At 41.5% G+C, this 18,452-nt stretch overlaps 1 protein-coding gene across 1 annotated transcript in view; it reads right to left on the reverse strand.

Moving 5' to 3' along the window:
• The window catches only part of LOC128853373 (A-kinase anchor protein 13-like), a 60,794-nt gene that overhangs the window by 27,260 nt on the left and 15,082 nt on the right, over window positions 1-18,452 (reverse strand). Inside the window, exons 4-5 of the mRNA XM_054077809.1 lie at window positions 12,225-12,408; window positions 840-1,029 (exon numbers count right to left, since the gene is read on the reverse strand). Of these exons, the coding sequence (XP_053933784.1) occupies window positions 840-1,029; window positions 12,225-12,408 (374 nt within the window). The remainder of the gene's footprint in view (window positions 1-839; window positions 1,030-12,224; window positions 12,409-18,452) is intronic.

The following is an 18,452-nucleotide window of genomic DNA, read 5'->3' on the forward strand; positions in this document are numbered from 1 at the left end:
TGTAACAGCAGATGAACGAGCTGATGAAGGAACACCCAGAAGTGATGCCGGCTGTGCAAGATGTACAGATGTTTCTGAGAATTGGCACAGAAGTGTAGTGCTGTTTCATCTTCCTGTCCTAACTGAGTTCCTGCAGCACTGATTTTAAAGCAGCAAGAGGAAGCCCTTCCAAAGCCCCACAGCCCCTGCGGTCTGACCATCATCTGAGAAGAGTGCAGTGCAGGGATCACTATGGACATGCACCCTCCATGACCAGAGCAAGCTTGTTCTCCAAGTCTTATACCAAAGTGCTAATGAAACAACTGGTTTCTCCATCGCTTCCCCAGAGAACTTCCCGTCAGTCTCCTCTCTGACTCTGAACTTTTCACCTGAACAGAGATGTACCCATCATGCACAGCCCCCACAGACCCAGTCCCGCTCCGGAGCCTGCCTTATGCTGCTTAATAGCTGCTGAATACCTTGGAGGGACAGCCCACTTCCAGCGAAGCTTCCCTGCCCGCCCAAGTGGGTCTCAACCTAACAGAGAAGGCAGAAATCAAGAGCAGGGAGAGCCCTTGAGGTCAGGCAGAGCCAGTGTTGCACAGCCTCAATCATGCTTCTCTTCTTTCAGACAAAATTTGCCGCCTTGTATAACTTTAGCAGATCTCTCCATGCTCAAAAGATAAGAAAATGGGCAGGTGCCCAGCTAGATGTTTGCTACAGACAGCCAGAGAAAACACTGAAGCAAATAAACCCCAAAGAGAGCCTACTCGGGGAAGTTCTCCCCAGGTGCCAGGCTGCTTGTAATGCAGCGACCAGCCAGCTCTGCTTTTCTTTCATCACCTCAGCCTTTTCCTTACCGTGTGCTGGTAGCTCTGCATGTGCATCTGAAGGTGCCATATGTCACTCTCCCAGCTGGCCGCTACCCCTTCCTTGGTTTCAGCTGTCAGCATGTAAACATCAAGCCCACGATGGTGCTTCACACTGTAGTCCCCCGAGTGCACAGTGTGAGACAAGGTGCTCCAGGAGTCCGGTTCCCTGGCTTCCTCTCTGCAACAAAACAAGTGCAGGTTAATCTGCAGGCAAGGAGGGATGCTGCAGTGCAGGACGCGCACGCTGTTCTTCACTCTGGACAGTCATCTAATCAATGGCCCAAGTGAAACACAGCACTGGCTCCAAGGCCAGACAGACAAATGCATATGCATGCATCTCAGTCTTGAAAATTAATATGATTTAGAGTTAATGCCAGTCACAAGCTTTATTTCAAGGTCCTTCGTAGCTAGGGACCTGTTGTTTTTGTTTTTCCCAAACAATGAGAGACTAGCAGCAAAGGGCATAATGACTGCTTTTAAAAATGGAATTTACTGCAGGTGAATGCCACCAAAGCAGAAAACAGACACCTAAAAGACGGCCTGCAGGGGGACAGGTTAGAGGAAATGAGGATTATCATGATAGAGATGCTACAACTTCTACACTGAAACCACCATGCTACTTCACAAATACCCAACAGACAGCAAATCGTAGCAGCTTTTTCACTCCTGAAATGAATTTAACCTGCTCTGTGAAACTGCTTGTGTGCAAGATATTCTCAATGTTGTGAGGCAGCTGTCCTTCTGCAGCGGATTTGCTTTTTATCAATCAAAACAAAAAAAAAAAAAAGGAAAAAAAAGATGCTGTTGTAGATCAGAATGAAAAAATAACTCAGCAGTTACACACATTCAATAGAAATTTCAATTCAGTCATCTCTTTTCCAACATCAAGCCCTATAAGGGGACAATGAATAAACATATATCTTAACAAGGTGTTCATCTAAGCCTTCAGATTTACAGATTTCAGTTTGAACCAGAAGTGATTCAGGAACCATCTGCCACAACAGACATTCCCCGGTCTCCCTCTGCAGCACAGCTACAGATTACCCTAGAAGTGGCCTGGGACAGAGACTGTGTGCAAATAATTAAGTAATTTAAGAAGTTACACATACAGAAGTGTACACCATCAAGCAGGTAAAGTTACGCATAGCTTTCAGCATCTTTGCCAAATGGTTTCTTATTTTAACTGAAGCAAAGATTCTAACGGACAAGTGATGCCTTGGGCTCAGGCAGACCACAGGGCTACCTCTCCGGGAAGCCAAACAATTTAGAAAGCAAAGTCACAACGAGCAAATAATACCACAACTGGCAACAGGAATAGGTAGAGCAGGGTGGGGAAACAGTTGGACGGTTCCTCACATGGCAGGGAAACCGGTGCAGACAACAGTGGTTGCAGTGGCTGTCTCTGCTCTGCCCTGGCACAGCAACCCGCCCCGTCCTGTGACTCATTTGGGGCTAAATCTGCAAGGAAATTCAGACAAAGCAGAACTCAGTCTTATACCATTTGCCACCATTTAACTCAATTGACTTCAGTATTTGTCTTGATTTAAACTGAATCAATATTTCTACAGAGAAACACAAGGAAGTGTCCAGCTTCTGCTGATGATTAGTATAAATCCATGGAAGCACTGAAGTCAAATGAGCCATTACAAGTGACTAAAGAAATGACCTTCCTTTATCAAGAAAACACAGACATTTCTGTCTGGAGTTATTTTTCTTTTCAGCTGTCATATATGAGAAACCACTGTTCTCAGGGACACTCTTGGAATACAACGAGGCAGTCAGCACAAAACCCATATTCACCCACTCATGGGGACAACATCAGCCAGATTACAGAACTGAGCACAATACGCCTGTTCCACTTTCTCATCAGCTTCAAGTACACTTACGAACATCTTCAAATTGGCACTCATAAAGAAATCCGCATGACTTGAGCCTTAAAGGACCCTCACTGACTCCAAAAGCTTCAATCTGGAGTGAGAGGATGGGCAAGGTCCCTTGCAACACCATGACCCACTCCTCCTGCAATTTTCCATCTTCACACGGGCCAGATGGATCAAATAATCACTTCTGCTTACAAAGCCAAGAATATCTTTTCATATTCAAGCGGCCATTATACATTACATACTAGAAAGGGCTTTAAACCTTCTGAAAAATCAAGATCTTTCTCACATTCAGCCAACTACAAACAACTCTAAGCTCTCATTTTTAGCAGCAGTCACATACAATGCACAAAATTAAGCAGCGAGGTAGCAGATATCTCAATCTACTGACTCCTTCAAATCATCCCTTTCATACACTGCTACATCCCAGCACTGATGAGCTGCAGCAGACAGGATAAATGGGTAATCACAAGTATTAACTTGTTTGTACACTGCTATTTCTGTTGTTCAGGCAAAAACTTCCAAGGGCACATAGAATACACCACAAGACACTCCTGCTTGTTTGTCTTTGTACGTTGAACTTAAGCATTTGTGTCTCTCCTGCAGGTCTCACTACAAGCCCTAGGTTTTAACAAGAAATGATAAAAAACACACTTTCTTCTAGGGAAGAAAAAAAAAAAAAGCTTTGCAGTCCTGTATTTTGTACTCCCTGTCTGTGAAAGATGCTTATTTTGCACAGATTAGTATTAGTGGTTGTATAGACGTGTATACCAAGCCAGTCTACTATGAGACAAAAAGAGATATGCAGATATTTACTGCAGATGTATTAATAAAAATGTACACAGAAACTCCAGCATTCAAGAAGTCTGAAAATCTGCTTCCGTTCAGCACAAAAATTCAGTTTGCTATAGTTTGCCAGCAACAAGGGAAATCCACCGCCTTACAAGGTTTAACCATCCTGAGTCAATTCTTTCTCATCCTCTCTTTTCAACAGCTTCCCATCAAAATATATCAAAGATACCAGTGAAATGAAAATTTCATTGGCATGGTCTCCAAGCCTAACTTTTGCAGAAGAAAGTATCTTGCTTTGTTAAAAAAGGACTGCTCAATAACGTTGACAGAGTTCACTAGCTCCACCCTTGGCACAATCACGCTGCGTCCCACTGAAAAAGCCTGGAAGAAGTCCTCCAGCTGTGGTACCTGCTGCTTCTGCTGAAGTTTTTTCTGTCCCATCGATGAAATCTCAGAAGGGAAATTACTGGCTTCAAGAAAGGACAGACTTACCAGCTTGGCCTTCATCTGCAGAAAGGTGGCTCAAAGAAGGATGCCAACCCCAAACAGGACAAGAGCAGAAGCAAACGAGCCTCCAAAATACTGTCAGGCTATGCTCTGCTCTATCCGAGAGCTGATTAGATTGCTTAAACCAGAGCATCACCTTCTGCCCATTTAGCACATAAGACAAGATCACAGGTAGTATTTTTTCAACCTCCCAGCATCACCCAAGCAGACTCATCCCTGGCGAAGGAGGAGCCCTACCGCATGTGCTGAATTTGCTTCCCACAGAGATGCAGATAGGATGGCGTTAAGCCAGTAAGAGGTGGAAAGAGGGAGCGGAAAGCTGACACAGCACGGCTCCCAGCTTCCTGCAGATACACTCGAGGTGCTTTTAAGAAGACGGAAGATAAGTGAGAACGGGAGAACAAAAAACCCAAGTAAGAGCTCTGCCCACCTTCAAAAGTTGCAGAAACAGTAGTTGATGACAAGGGTTTGAAAACTGGTGGTGCTGATGGTCTTGGCAGACATGTTTTCCAGTACAGACATAACAGGTTTAAAAGGGAGGGGAGAAGAGGAGAAGGGGGAAGAGACCAGAAGTGGAACAAAAAAAGCCTCAGTGGGTTAAGCAGAGCTTTGTGTTAGGAAAATTTATCCCAGTTTTACAAACGGGCAAGGAAGTCGTTGTGGGAACTCAAGGTGTTATTTCCTGGGGATATCCCCTCCAGATTTCTGAGCTGGACTTCAGCTGAAACAAAACAAACTTAAGTAGTGTTGCCAGCTCTTATAATCTTACTGTAAGCCTGACAACAGCTGCCGTTTTATTCTGAAAGCATCGTCTCCTAGATCCACGTGATAAAGAAAATGAGAAACAAGCCACCAAAGCACTTTCTTTTTTTTTTCTTCCTAAATTTAACAAACACCGTAGTATTATGGTTGCAGCGAAACGTTAGGAAATGTTACACTTTAGATGCTCTTATCTGTGAGGAAAATAAAAACTAAACTAAACTGAAATTTAATCTTCCATCCTTATTCAAATGCTGAATCATTACTGTTATTACCACACTGAAAATAGTAGATCAGACAGACAGTGATCTGGGATAAGCAAGGAACAGTGCCTAACGGGACAGGAAGCTGTACTTGGTGGCTATTGCACAACACGTCCATAGCACAGGCAATTTAAATCAAGCCAACAATCCCTCCTGTGAAAACCCACCATCCTAGACTTAATGCAGTCACCAGCATCTAAAACCAAGACATCTTAATACTTTGACAAAACATAACTTCAACGCCATTTGCAGAAGTGTTGGGGTAACAGAGGCTTTGTATACAAATGATCAACTTCACACCAATGATCTTTAGTGATATACAAAATGCTAGTGCATACAAATACTTTCTTGCTCCTACTTGGTTTTGTAACCATCATAATGCATTGTATATGAGACTCAGAAAGCACACAATTATTATGTGCAAGAATAGGTAAAAACAAAGCAACTATTCATAAATTTGAAAGATATTTAACAAACACAGCACTCACACTTCAGGTGTTTCCAAGTGTTCAAAAAACCCCAAGAAAAGAAAATCACTTGCTAATTTGAATACCTTTCATGTTTAAGGAAAGAGTTAAAAGTTCATCTGCTGTAGAAATGATGACTAATTCCTTACAACGTGTCACAAAAACATGAACGGCAGTGAGTTCGGACACTGAACTGACTACAGGATTGCATAATCTACCATTCAATATCAGATGAAATATTTAAAGACTGGATTCAACATATTTAAAGGTAACTTCTCAGTTCATTGATCAACACACTACACAGCAGGAAATCATACAAGACAGAAAAGCTGGCTTAGTCCTTCAACAGCTGTTTGCAGATGCACACATCCTAAGACACCTTGTCCAGTATTTCCTTCAAAGGGTCTGCGCTTCTAAACCCAAGTGTTTCTTCAGTCCCAATATTAATTATACATTAAAAACATACAGATATAAACAGTCATCAACTATATTTTACAAAAAGTACAATGCACATTCCATAAGAGTAACTGTCTGTTACTAAATGCACTTTTCCATTTGTTTTATTTTCATAGTCTTGTATAACAAGAAAGACACCCTGCTTGGGATGTGGAGCCATAGGTCCACCACAGAACTCAATGACAACTTGCAGTCACAACAGTAAACAAAAGAAATTTAAGGTGAATTTACGAAATGCACTCAAGAGCAAAACCAGATGCCATCTGTTGCATTTTAAACACAAAAACACAGTCATGGAGACTACTTCATCAAGCAATGTTTTCTTTAAAGCTAAAAACAGCATCTTAGATCAAGACAAGTGATATGGAAAGAAGACTTGTCTCTGCAGAACATCTTCGCATGCTGCAAATGAGTGTGACCACAGACTCTGTAACATAAGCCAAAGACGAAGCCATCGCTTTGGCTGCTTCTGACACAGCAGTTTACAAAGTCCTCTTATACAATAATCTGTTCAAACTTCAACCGCCACTACAGATGTCACTACTTCTAGCAGATCTGTTCCAGAGACGATAAGTATCCTAACTGGGTTTCCAGCTGACCTGTGCCTGAGGCCAAAGCCCCAGCAGTTCTGAGAAATCACTTATCTGCATTTTCTAAATTTATCCTGAAAGGGAGCTAGTCTATCGCAATCACTTATACAAAGCTTATTTTAAAGGCTTATGGTCCCTATACTTTTTTGGCATCACTTCCTGATCAAGATTGCTATGAAGGGAATAATTTTCTTCTCATATCTTACCACATCTTCCCAAATCTCCTCTTCTTTCTCTTCCTCACAGGCCTGTTTTACAGGAATATCATCTCCCAGGACCTCCAATTTCTGAGCAGGGTATCTGTTTCTACCATACGAACAAAGCCACTTCTCTCTCTTCTGTATTCAGAGGTGGATACATACAAAACAAAGGAGAGGAGGGAGCCAACAAATGAAAATACAAGTCTTCACAGGGATGTGGGAACACACTAGGAAACCAGTAAAAGCTGGAGCATGCAGTAGGTGAGTAGGTGGAGAGAAACACAAACTCTTCCTGCTCAGTCATGTTCACACCTGGTTCCCCCGTCCTTCAGTCTGCTTCTTTGCTGTGGCCAGAAAAAACCCACAGCACCTCAGCATCTTTCTAATCACTGTGATCAATCAATTAAACAACAGTGTTTCAAACGATAACTCTAAAGTTCAGCAGTACATAGACACAAAATCAGATCCTGTTGGATCACTGCTCCTCCCACACTTCTGTAGCTAAACAGCATGCTCTCAACACACACATCTTTCACCAGGTCCTCTTTCATTGCCCTTCTAACACCTTTGAATCCTCCTTTAGATGTTAATCTTGTGCCAGCGCTTATAGAGAAAAAGTCAACTGTTCTCCTGCCAGACTATGGCAAGCCATACCCTAAGCTTACTGCCCGGCACCCGAAATAGCGATCAAAAGGATTTGCTGCTTGTTTTGTGGTAGAAGAACAGACGCAAAAACATCAGCATAACTTCAATAAATTCTTCAGCAGTTGATTCTGCTTAGCCAGAATTAAAATCAAAAATATGCACAGCATCGCCTGCCAGTGTGGTGGCAACCTTCTCGCCACCTGCATGTATCCAGCTGTGTCCTGCTCATGCTCCTAATAACTGGGAGAACTGGAGTCACCAAGAGGAGAGTTGGAGCCATGCATACTTAGTTCTCAGCTCATGATAAAGGCAAAGGTGCACACAGGACAGGGAGGATCAGACTACACATTCTCAGGGGTATAAGCACCCTGTCTCCATACAGCTGCCACGATCTGGCACTGAAGTCATAGCGGTCAGCAATGTTTCCAGCCCCAGGAAACTAGTAATTTTGGAAAGCATCTGCACCACAGATGGTTCTTTGCTTATGCAAAGACTAAATTTAATGGAACAACCTAACACCAAAATTCAATGAAAAATGCCCATCTTTAACTATCATCCCGACTTGGCAGGGCACTATAAAAAATTTGAAGACCACGCTTAAATTCTCTGCTGAACATGAACTGGGCACTTCTGAAATTAAACATGGTTAAAGGACTTGCTAAACTGAGGTGCAAAGAAATGAGGTACCAGGCAAATCCTCTCACAGCTGCAGCTCAGAAAAGCAGAAAAATGTATTCAATTATAAAAGTAAAGTCACTGAAAAAGCTTTCTTATTTGCGAGGCACCACAGAGACTACAGTGCAGACCACACTAATTGTTTATGTAAAATCAGAACAATAGCAACTGATAATCATGGACTGAAAAACTTTCATAAAACTCTCTTGCCATCAGTGAGTTATTCCTCCTGTGTGTTAATTAAATCGGTTTAACTTTGGAAATACAGACTGGTACTGACTTATAGTTTCGCATATTGAGGCACCTGGTTGTTACCAGGAGACGTGAAGGAAGGGCAGTTCTTGAGCTGTGCAGAAGTGCTTTATTGCAATAAGTGAGTACAGAAACAAGCAAAAGCAAAGCTATTACTGGAGTGAAAAACATAGAGACCATTACAACTCTGAAACGCCTCCTTTGCAGGAATTGGGAAAAAAGCAAGAGTTTTTTCATGGGCTTTACTCTCTTACTCCCTTTTTTCATGGGGTATCAATCACTCCCAGCTGTGAAAGGAGTACGAGCATTTGGCTTTACCAAAAAAAAAAAAAAAAACAATACTTTTAGGTTACTCGACTTTATTCTGCAGAAATGAAATCAGGAATAAAACCAGTGCTTGTGTGTTCTAGAAAACGTCACTTCCGACTTCTCTGAAATCCTGCACGCTCACTATTTCTTGGAGCCATTTTCCTTGCCTGACTTACAGAGCACCGAAGAACATGGAGCTGGCAGGCAGATCGTGTTACTACACCGAACTCCTGCGAACTGCAGCTGTCCTATCGCAGAGGCCAAGTTACTCGCACAGAGCATACTACCCCCGTTTAGCAAACCGTGCTGCCGCTTCAGAGCCAGCCCTTCTCTAAGGAGCAAAGCAGCCGAGCTCTGCCAACGCCCTGCAGCCAGCATTGCCCAATTTAAACATGGGGAAGTAACAAGCTTCAAGGAAGGGCTCTTTGCTTTGGAATTTGCTCCTTCCAGACTCAGAAATTGTTGAAACTCAGAGGGGGGTATGTAACCTGCCTAGTTTCCAAACCTTTTTCATGCAAGTAGAGACAATTTATTTAAAATTTATTTAACTTTGTATTTAAAGACCTCAAACAAAACGTTATCCAAGCTGGTAGCAAGCAAACAAGGATGTTCCTAAAGAAAATCTTTACATTTTGTTTTTCCTAAAACCCTCCTATCCTTATATGCTGCCCTATTCCATTTGCACCGCTGGAGAATGTTTACTTTGCAGCTTTAATCTCAAAGATAGAATAAGCAGCCTCAAGAATGATACACAACCAATGAATAAACACTATTATCAGCATCCTGCTGTCCATCTTCGATGACCTATGCGTTGTCTATCACAGCACCTCAGTTTGGTCTTCAAAGAAGAAGCACATGCACGTTCCCTACCAGAGGATGCAAGAGCCAGGGCACAAATTTGAGGCTACAGATGGGAATACCTCAAGGGCTCCAAAATTTAAATTGGAAGTGTCTTTCATTTTTCTACATGAAGAACTGCAACAACTGAAAAGGGAAAGCTCATCCGACAAACAGAAATTCAAAATGTCATCAGGGTAATTAGTTTTTAAGAAAAATATTTACATTGCATCTCGACCAAGCTGCTTTGCAGCCAAACTCCAGCAAAACTGCAACAACAGAGAAGGTTTTGTGTCTGCTTTTTAATGATTGTATCCCAATTACAGCAAAATTTCACCCCTTCCCAGTGCTGGCTGGGAGAATCATTGTAAAATGCAGGGTCCTGCAAATTAGCAAGCAAGTGAATAAAATGCCCCCAAGGATAATGCATCACGAAACACACTGCATTCATTTATTTGGTGAAGTGCACTTTAATTACTTGTAAAAATAATGACTCCTTTGTACAGGCTCTCGCTAACATGCGTTGCTGCTCTCTATTTTGCTGAGCGGTACAAGTTGCGTGCCAAATTTGCGTGCATGGATTAGAGAGAGTGCGCATAAGCAGAGTGCAGAAAAGAGGTTGTACAGAATCCATTGTGTTTTGACAGCACATAAATTATATATATTCTCTTAATGGAATTTGGCTGATTTTCTGTATTTTGAAACTCAATATTTCTTCTCTCAATAGGGATTTTCAAGCCTTGATCCCATCTCACTGTAGAAAGCACTAAGCACAATGCACAACATAAAACTCTGCTGAGAATTCCGGATGTGTCCATTCTATAGCCGCTCCCCTCCTGTGGGGAAGGGCCATGGTCAGCCTCATGTCACACAGTGCTCCCATTGCTCCAGCCAGCCTTGAGCTTATACCAGGGTTTTCCTCCACCATCCCACCCATTCGGAAAAGGGCTCACGACTTCCAACATCCCCAAATTTCTGTATGCAGGGCTTCACGGAGATAACAGGGTTTTCAGAGTCACAGGATATATGGCACAGCTGTCAGATGTTTATACACTGTATTTCCACCCATCAGTCCAAGAGGAAAATTAACCATAATGAACAGTTTAGGGATATACTCAGAAGAACAGGAGCTGGCATCTTGATGGTGACATTACTGAAGTCGCTACCGTCTAATTTTCAAAGATTAACTGTAAAGGTCATCAGAGAAACCCCTTGGATTAAACCGGGGAATATTATACAATCCAAGTACTCTTCTTTGTTCTTTCCACTGAGCAAGGACTGCTATATCAGTATTGGAACGAGTTGTGAAATACTCCACTAAGTACATGTATAGCTGTTTTAATAGTTTTGTTTACTTCCCAGATCTTTTGAAATTACCAGTTCTACTCATATTCAGGTTGCTGTATTTGCTGTGAAGTCTACAGTCGAGTTTTAACCAATTTCAGATTCTTAACAGTATGTAATGTCTGTTAACACGGTCAGCTCACCTCGGAGAACTTCGCTGCAGTTATAGGACAAATTGCACATTGCAATTTTACAATATAGTCTGCAAGAGAGATGTGTATTTTCACAGTATGACTGATGAACTGGATGGAGAAAAAAGTAACACTATCATCATCTCCGTACTAATCTCAGACAAGAGTGGCAGAAGAAAAGTTTAGAGTAGAGTTCCTGTCCCACCTCACACCTTCTTCTTCACCCTTACTTTGTACGTGGTTGGCTGGATTGTCAAAGATGAAACTTAAATGCAGTTACTCCAGCAACACAGATCATATTTTTTGCCTTCTAACACTCCATCCAACAGCTATAGAAAGCAGAATAATTTACAATTTGTAATAGAGAAATGTTGTGTGATAATGTGGATGACACAACAGACTCCCAAATATGACATTGGGTCAATGAATATAAACCCAAAGTATCTGAAAATTCAATTCAGAAAAACAAAGTTAATAACAAATCTTAAAAGAATTGGGCATCAGAATAGCACACATGCAGACCAAATATTTTCTCTTTTACAAATAGCCCCCTTGGGACTTATTTAAGCTCTTTGTCTTTATTAGCCTCAGCTTTTAAGGCTCTATCTCCAAATATTTGCTATTCAAAAAAACTTGTCATTTTCTGAAGGATTCCTTGTAAAACACAGCAGTAAACGCTCATGCCACTAGTTACTTGCTTTGAGCTTGTAATATCTGGCTGCTTCTCAAGACCACTCAAAAGGAACTGTTTCTGTTGTTAAATACTTGCATTAATTCTTACCCAAATTTTTTCACCTAAACTGATACCTATTCTCTACAAGACGCTGCCTTATTTCAACACAATCACCATTATTTCATCTACACAAAACCCTCCAAATCTATAAAGTAAGAACACAACAGTCAACCACCACACAAAGCCTGCTAGCTCCCCTCTTTTGGACAGCTGTGCTTGTTCAAAGAAAAGCTTTTTCATTTGTGTTTGTCTTAATTAGTTGATATTACAGTGACTCACTTTGGGCTTAAAGAGACAGCTGGAAGGAGAACGCTGTGCGACAGAAAAGGAGAACACAACAATATTACATTTCCCCTAAACTCTAAGGGCCTGCCCCCATTGTTGCTACCAAAGAAGGTAAAAACAAAATTATACAAAAAATTGTCTTTAAGGGTAGGGTATAGCTCTTAGACACTACTTAGCGATAACGTACAGGAAAGGAAGGCATGGCATAGAATAGAAAACTAACACAAGAACCATCAAATCATCCTTACTCTGTCAAAAGCTGGTGCAGCTTCTGGTAGCCCCTCTCCAAGGCCAAGCTCACAGGTGTCGCCCCTTCGTTGTTGTGGATTCTGAGAGCTCCTCTTCCACCTGGCTGCTGGAGCAGAAACCACGTCAGCCGCAGCAGACCCAGCCTCACCGCAAAATGCATCAGCGTTTCCCGAGGGACATTCTCTGGCAACAAAGAAGGAAAGAAAAAGAAATAGGAATTTGTAGTCTATGGGTTAGGTGAATGGCATATCCCCACCTCCCAACCACACCACACACAATGCCTGGCATGGAGCTGACAGCCCCAAAACCAAGGAACCTGCAGCACCTGGAAAAACATACTCTGCAATAGCCGAATACCAATATCCAGGGGATGCTAATACTTTAAGTCAAGAGACTTCCTATGATGGCTCTGGAAGTGCTCAGGACCTCTCAGGATGAGACTGACCACAGAAGTTAGTGTGAAGGAAACACCATTTCATGAACAGCCACAGCAATCACCAAGTTGTAGCACTTCCAAACAGACCCTGGTGCAGGTCAAGTGGGTATTTCTAGATGCCCAAGCCCTCTCCTCACACAGTCAGGACCAGGTTTCAGGAACAGACAAGTTTTGTTATTTAATAGGAGGCTGATTTGCCTCAAAGCATGAGCAAAGTCAATAACATCTGAATCACAAATCCAAAGCAGGAATAAAAGAGAACAGTCTCACCTCTCATGTAAACACCAAAAAAAAGTGAGAATTTTGCTTTGCTGGCTTGATTACGCCTCAGACCAGCTTTTCTAAGCTTTATTCAGTAGCTCTATCATTCTGAGTAACACCATCTATAAACTATCCATGTCCAGTGCTGCTTTTTATGTTTAATAACCGTGACCTTCTAATTTGGTAAAAGTCTCTCTTGAGCCTAAGCTTTCATCTCAGAAAAATATACCCCTACTCTAAAAGCTGCAGCCCTAGAACGATGCTCTGAAAAGCTTCAACCAGAAATGAGCTCCAGATGCATCGCTGAAATACAGTATTTGTAGATCAAAGCCCATTACTTCTGTATGAAGCGCAAAAGCATTCGGGTTAAAAAAAAATTCTAAGAAATAAAAATAATTAACAAAGGATTTCAGTATTGACTGGCAGCAACAAAACAACAACAAAAAAGCACCAACTGGGTCTTGGTAAACCATGCCAGTGAGCACACTTGGTATAATACCTTGAATATCATAGCAATGATTTATTGGGTTATTAACTTGGTTGCCAGCCAAACCTATACAGCAGGTTTAAAAATGCAAGTGCATAATGGCTTTAGGATTTAATTATTTTTTCCTCACAAAGTATGCCCCAAGAGAAATCACTTCTTCAAAGCGCTGTTGTATTTCTTGCTTCTTTGCTTTCTTAAGTGACATCGTTAAGACCGAAGTAAAAAAAAAATAAAATAAAAAAAAATGGGGAGCTTTCCCCTGCCTGACAAACAATATTTCCCAACTTTTTGGATCAATTCCTGAAGAACTCATCTGTATTCAAGAACCAAAAGCTTTCTGGCACCATCTCTCTTCCTCTCTTCCAAATGACTTCAAATTAGGTCTCTGGGCTACAAACCAATCCTTCCCCACAAGCTCCTCTTGGTTACCATAAAGGAAAACCATGCTGTTCTGAATACAGGAGCACGTCTGAATGGAGGTTCCAACCGATCAGAGAAAAAGGGAATATCTGAGCTCACTCAGAGACAAATTTGCAGCCTGTGGGAGAGCAATGACCAGGATTTTGGTATTAAGTGCTATGGAATGTAATGCTTTAGAAATAACCAATGCAACAAGGTAGTTAGTTCATCAATGGTTGTCAGTCTTGGATACAAACAAAAAGAAAAATAACACATCCTATAGCCACGAATAAGGCAGTGGCTACTGATAAGGTTGCAAAAAGGAGAAAGTGTAGATACACGTGGGACTTACCGAGAGCGAAAGCAGCTGCCTAGCAGTTCACTCCATGAACTTGTACTTGCACAAAGCTCCTACATTACCTCTACTAATATATTGGCAGAGTCAGCTAGCATCATTGAAGAGGTTCTACTCTTTGTACTGTGGCGAGCACTGTCACTAGAGCAAATGATTGCTGTTTGCATAAAGAATGCATTACGCTAGTCTAACTATGCCTGTTCTACCACAGACCCACGGCTCTAGCTGCTTCATTGAAAGGAAAAATCTTCTTCCTAACAATAACAGACACCCTTGCACCAAACTCAAACACAGTAGACCTGCAAAGCATAAGCATGGTTTCATGGACCAAAATGCTTCCTTCTATTTCATCTGAGAGTCTTGCAGTTAGGTAGAAGCATCTTCTACTTACCAGGTAACAGTTCACCAACCCAAACGCATACCAGCTGAAAGTTTTGCAAGATGCAGGCAAATACTCATCCTGTCCCTGATCCAGCTGGGTTCCCCTCTCTGTCTCATCTATCCATAGATAAAATGCCCCCTGCCAGCTGTCACAAATGCCCACATGATGTAGTCTGCTCATAAGACTTCTGAAAATTCCACCTATATTCCATTCCTCTAAAACAATTTTCTTTATCATCAAATTAGTGGACACAGTAGTCTCAGCATTTGGATGAAAGTGTCTACAAATGCAACTAAACTGAACGTGGCCCTGCCCCAATGCCTTTGAGCAACGACGACGTGCACAGACGATCTGTACAAAACGACATGGCGTGTTGCCATCCAGAGCATATTAAACATACAAGCTTACTATCCAGGCCCATTTGGAAAACTCTGCATAACATATAAACTGGCACGAGGCCATCCTAACAGATGGGCACAGATGATGGCAGCAAAGAGACAAAGTACTGTACGTACAACAACTGCAGGGGCCCCAGGCAATGGCTTTAGAAGGTTCTGTAGTGTGCAAAACTTGCACAGCTACAGTTCAAAGGCGTGTGCCATCTGTGGGCTGGATTAACTACTAATACATAATGAAAAATACATCTGTTGCTGTATGGTGTTGCTTGGAACAAGACAAGAGCTGGTCTGCATCAAACACAGGAGTTTTGCTGCATGGAGAGGGGAGGAAGACTGATGGATCCCTCCAGCCTTCCTACCTCTGAAGGGATGATGCTCGTAGCGTAAAATGTTTAAAATTCAATCAATGGTTTCAAGGTCTTGTCATAGTGTAAAAAGCCTTTCTCAGGCATGGAAGAGTAACAAAAGCTTTTATGTGCTATAGCTCCTTCTCCTACTCCATATCCAAGTGTGAGCTCCTCAGCTTAAAATGTCTGTCCTTTGAATGCCAACAAAAAGCTTCTTGTAATTAGGAAATTACGGACACACGATACTGCGAAGGCCAAGGCTGTTTTGTTGCTTTCTCGTTTCCTAGTAATAGGCAAGAGCTGAAACATGTGATTATTGTCCCATAATGGCAGGGCACTCTAATCCAGCTGGCAAGATGTAAGACTTCAGATATATTATTTTTATGTACTTTTTTTCAGCTGTGACACATGAACAGACAGTTTATCTGGGTAACTAGGGATAAATTTTCCATCAAAGACTCAACTGTACATTGCCAACAGTAAAGGATTAAGGTTTAAGGTGCTAGTAGAACAAAACAAATAAGCATTGAAGAAAAAATAAGTTCAGGTGTGACACATTTGAGAACACAAACTGTTCTCTAAGTAAAAATTTTCCCTTCAATCTTGATTAAGTAACTGGAAAGAAAATACTGTCCCTTTTTTAAAAACTGCTCTTTATTTAGAGCAACCCACACTTAACTGCTCAGTTTATCCTCCATGTCCTGAGACAACTCTTCAAGGAATAAATACCTACGGACTGGCTAGCATCTCAGTCTTCCCGTGATGGTGACCTCTTGTTTCTCACCCAATATCACATCTATTCAGCAATTCTGAAATCTACCACCAAATCTGACCTCAAAATCCTGTTTTCTGCTGGAAATGCTCTCAATGCTCAGATCAGTCCTTGAGAAATATAGGGAGCAACAACCAATAACAAGCTGAGATCCTAGAGGAAGGCACAAGTACTGAAGAAAGGTCAAGGCGAAGACACTGTGCCTGGAGTTACAAGTTCAGTTAACAAAGAGATGTGTGGGTAGCTCCTTTTTAATCTTATAAACAAGAAAATTTTCAAAGCAAACCAAAGGATGTTCATGTACCCATTCCCACTTATATCAAGGGGTACAGAATGTTTCTCATGCCAATGATTTCTCAGACACAGACCGAGCAGTACATCTGAGTATTGAGCAGCACATTTTGGGCACTGCTTGAGCAAGAATGATTTTCTGCTTCCCATTTTACACTGCAGATGGCATTAAATTAAGGCACAGAAAAGACTTTTTACATTACATCTCATCAAGGACTAGGTGAACAGAGCACTCTGCACTGTTGGCATAGAAAAGATCATGCCGATTTATACCGTATAGTTCTCTATCAGAGGGCAGAGAAGGAGGTGGGCAGCAGATTGGAAAGAGGATGAAACCAACAAAAGAATACCTTTAACTATTATGCTGAAAGGGTTCAACGAGAAACCATAAAAATTGCAGCTGATTAAGAGATTAAAGCTTTATGTCTGAAAAACATCACCACCTGCATATTTTTAACATCCTCCCATGAAAAAAATGTTAGCTCCTAAGAATCAAATTTCCTTCTAACTATTTCTGAAAGCTTATAAATCTTTTTTAGGCTTTTTGCTTTTTTTCCTCTAAAAGAAGGTGCTTTTTTTGGTTACTTTATCTCTTCAGACATCCTCCTTTTATCTAAAAAAAATAAATTAACGATCTCTAATCACAGTGTTGTGCTCTTCACCAAAATTCTACTGATTTTGTAAGCAGTTATAAACTTACAACCTAAATCCATTTAGACTACCCTAAAACCAGGGCAAAGCATTTTCCTCTCTACTCAATTCCTACCCGGTGATCCCACTGGGTTTCATTTCTCACACAGTATTTACTGCATACTGATTTTTGTTCCCCAGCACTTCTGGGAAGCTGTACATATTCAGTAACTGCATTCCTGAAGTTAAGGAGCTGTTAAGTGTTTTATCTAATGAGATGGTCTTCTGGTTATCTGTCCACAATCATAGCTGATTATGTTGTAATTCCTCAGAAGGGTGGCTTCTCCTTGTTCTCCCACCTCAGCACAACACTCTGCACATTAACCACCTCCTGGAAGCACCATCTCAGAAAGCTCATGCCACCAAAATTATAACCATAGGTCTGGGTTTCACTGCTTATTTTCAATGAGCAAAAGGAAAAGGCTGTTTCCTCAAAGGTTTTGTAAGAATATCACTTAAAAGATTTTTAAAGCAATCTGTTTACTACTGATGACTCAAGCTCTACAAGCTTAATTTTCTTCTGGTTTTTTTGGGGGGTTTGGGTTGCCTTCCCCTCACTCTGCAGCACAAACAAGCCATAGCCATTAAGAGTTTGTTCTCATGTTCTAGTTAACTTATTTTCTATTCAGTCATTTAAAACAGAAACTCACAGTCCTGTATTTACATTGCATGCTTCCCCAGAACACATTAAGTTTTGATTTCTAGATATAAAGTGTAACAATCTGTTCCATTTCAAAAGCCCTCTTTAAATGCCACTGAGAACAGTAAATAACTCTACTGTTGACAGCAGTAACAACTATGTTCTTTAGAAAGTTACAGTACATTTGTAATAATTAAGATGGACATGATTATATGGCACCTGAAAATAATGCTATGTTTGGAATACCATGGTAACAAGCGTAATCTTTAATTATGGATATTCTGAAACTGTGGATGCCATTTGAGTTCATATAGATAGACAGATAATTAGGAGCAAGACCTGGGAATCACCTGCTGCAGAGGGACAGCGTATGGCTGGGAGAAGAGCACAGTCCTAACTGCCCCAAGACAGAAGCGATGAGGACTGCAGCATGCAGAGAGATCAGGACACACTTGCCCAAAGGCGTTAGAATGCACTGTTTACCTGCAACACAAATCCTTTCCCTACACACATGCAAATGCCCTCATCCTGCCCCTGCAATGCAAAGACACCACGGTACTGCTTCCTCCATCTCCTTTGGCCTCAGCAAGCAATGGGCTTTCTTTTGCTATGCAGTTCATCTAACTGAATGGTTAAGTATCTTCTGCCTGCCCCAACAAGAGAGGACGGACCCCAGGACCTCTGAAGTCAGGAAACTTATATGCTCCCATCCCCAGTTTTTCTAGCATGGCACCAAGCATGATCTGGAAGACACTTTACTTTCCCAAAG

Source organism: Cuculus canorus, chromosome 12, assembly GCF_017976375.1.
Source record: "Cuculus canorus isolate bCucCan1 chromosome 12, bCucCan1.pri, whole genome shotgun sequence".
Classification (NCBI taxonomy): domain Eukaryota; kingdom Metazoa; phylum Chordata; class Aves; order Cuculiformes; family Cuculidae; genus Cuculus; species Cuculus canorus.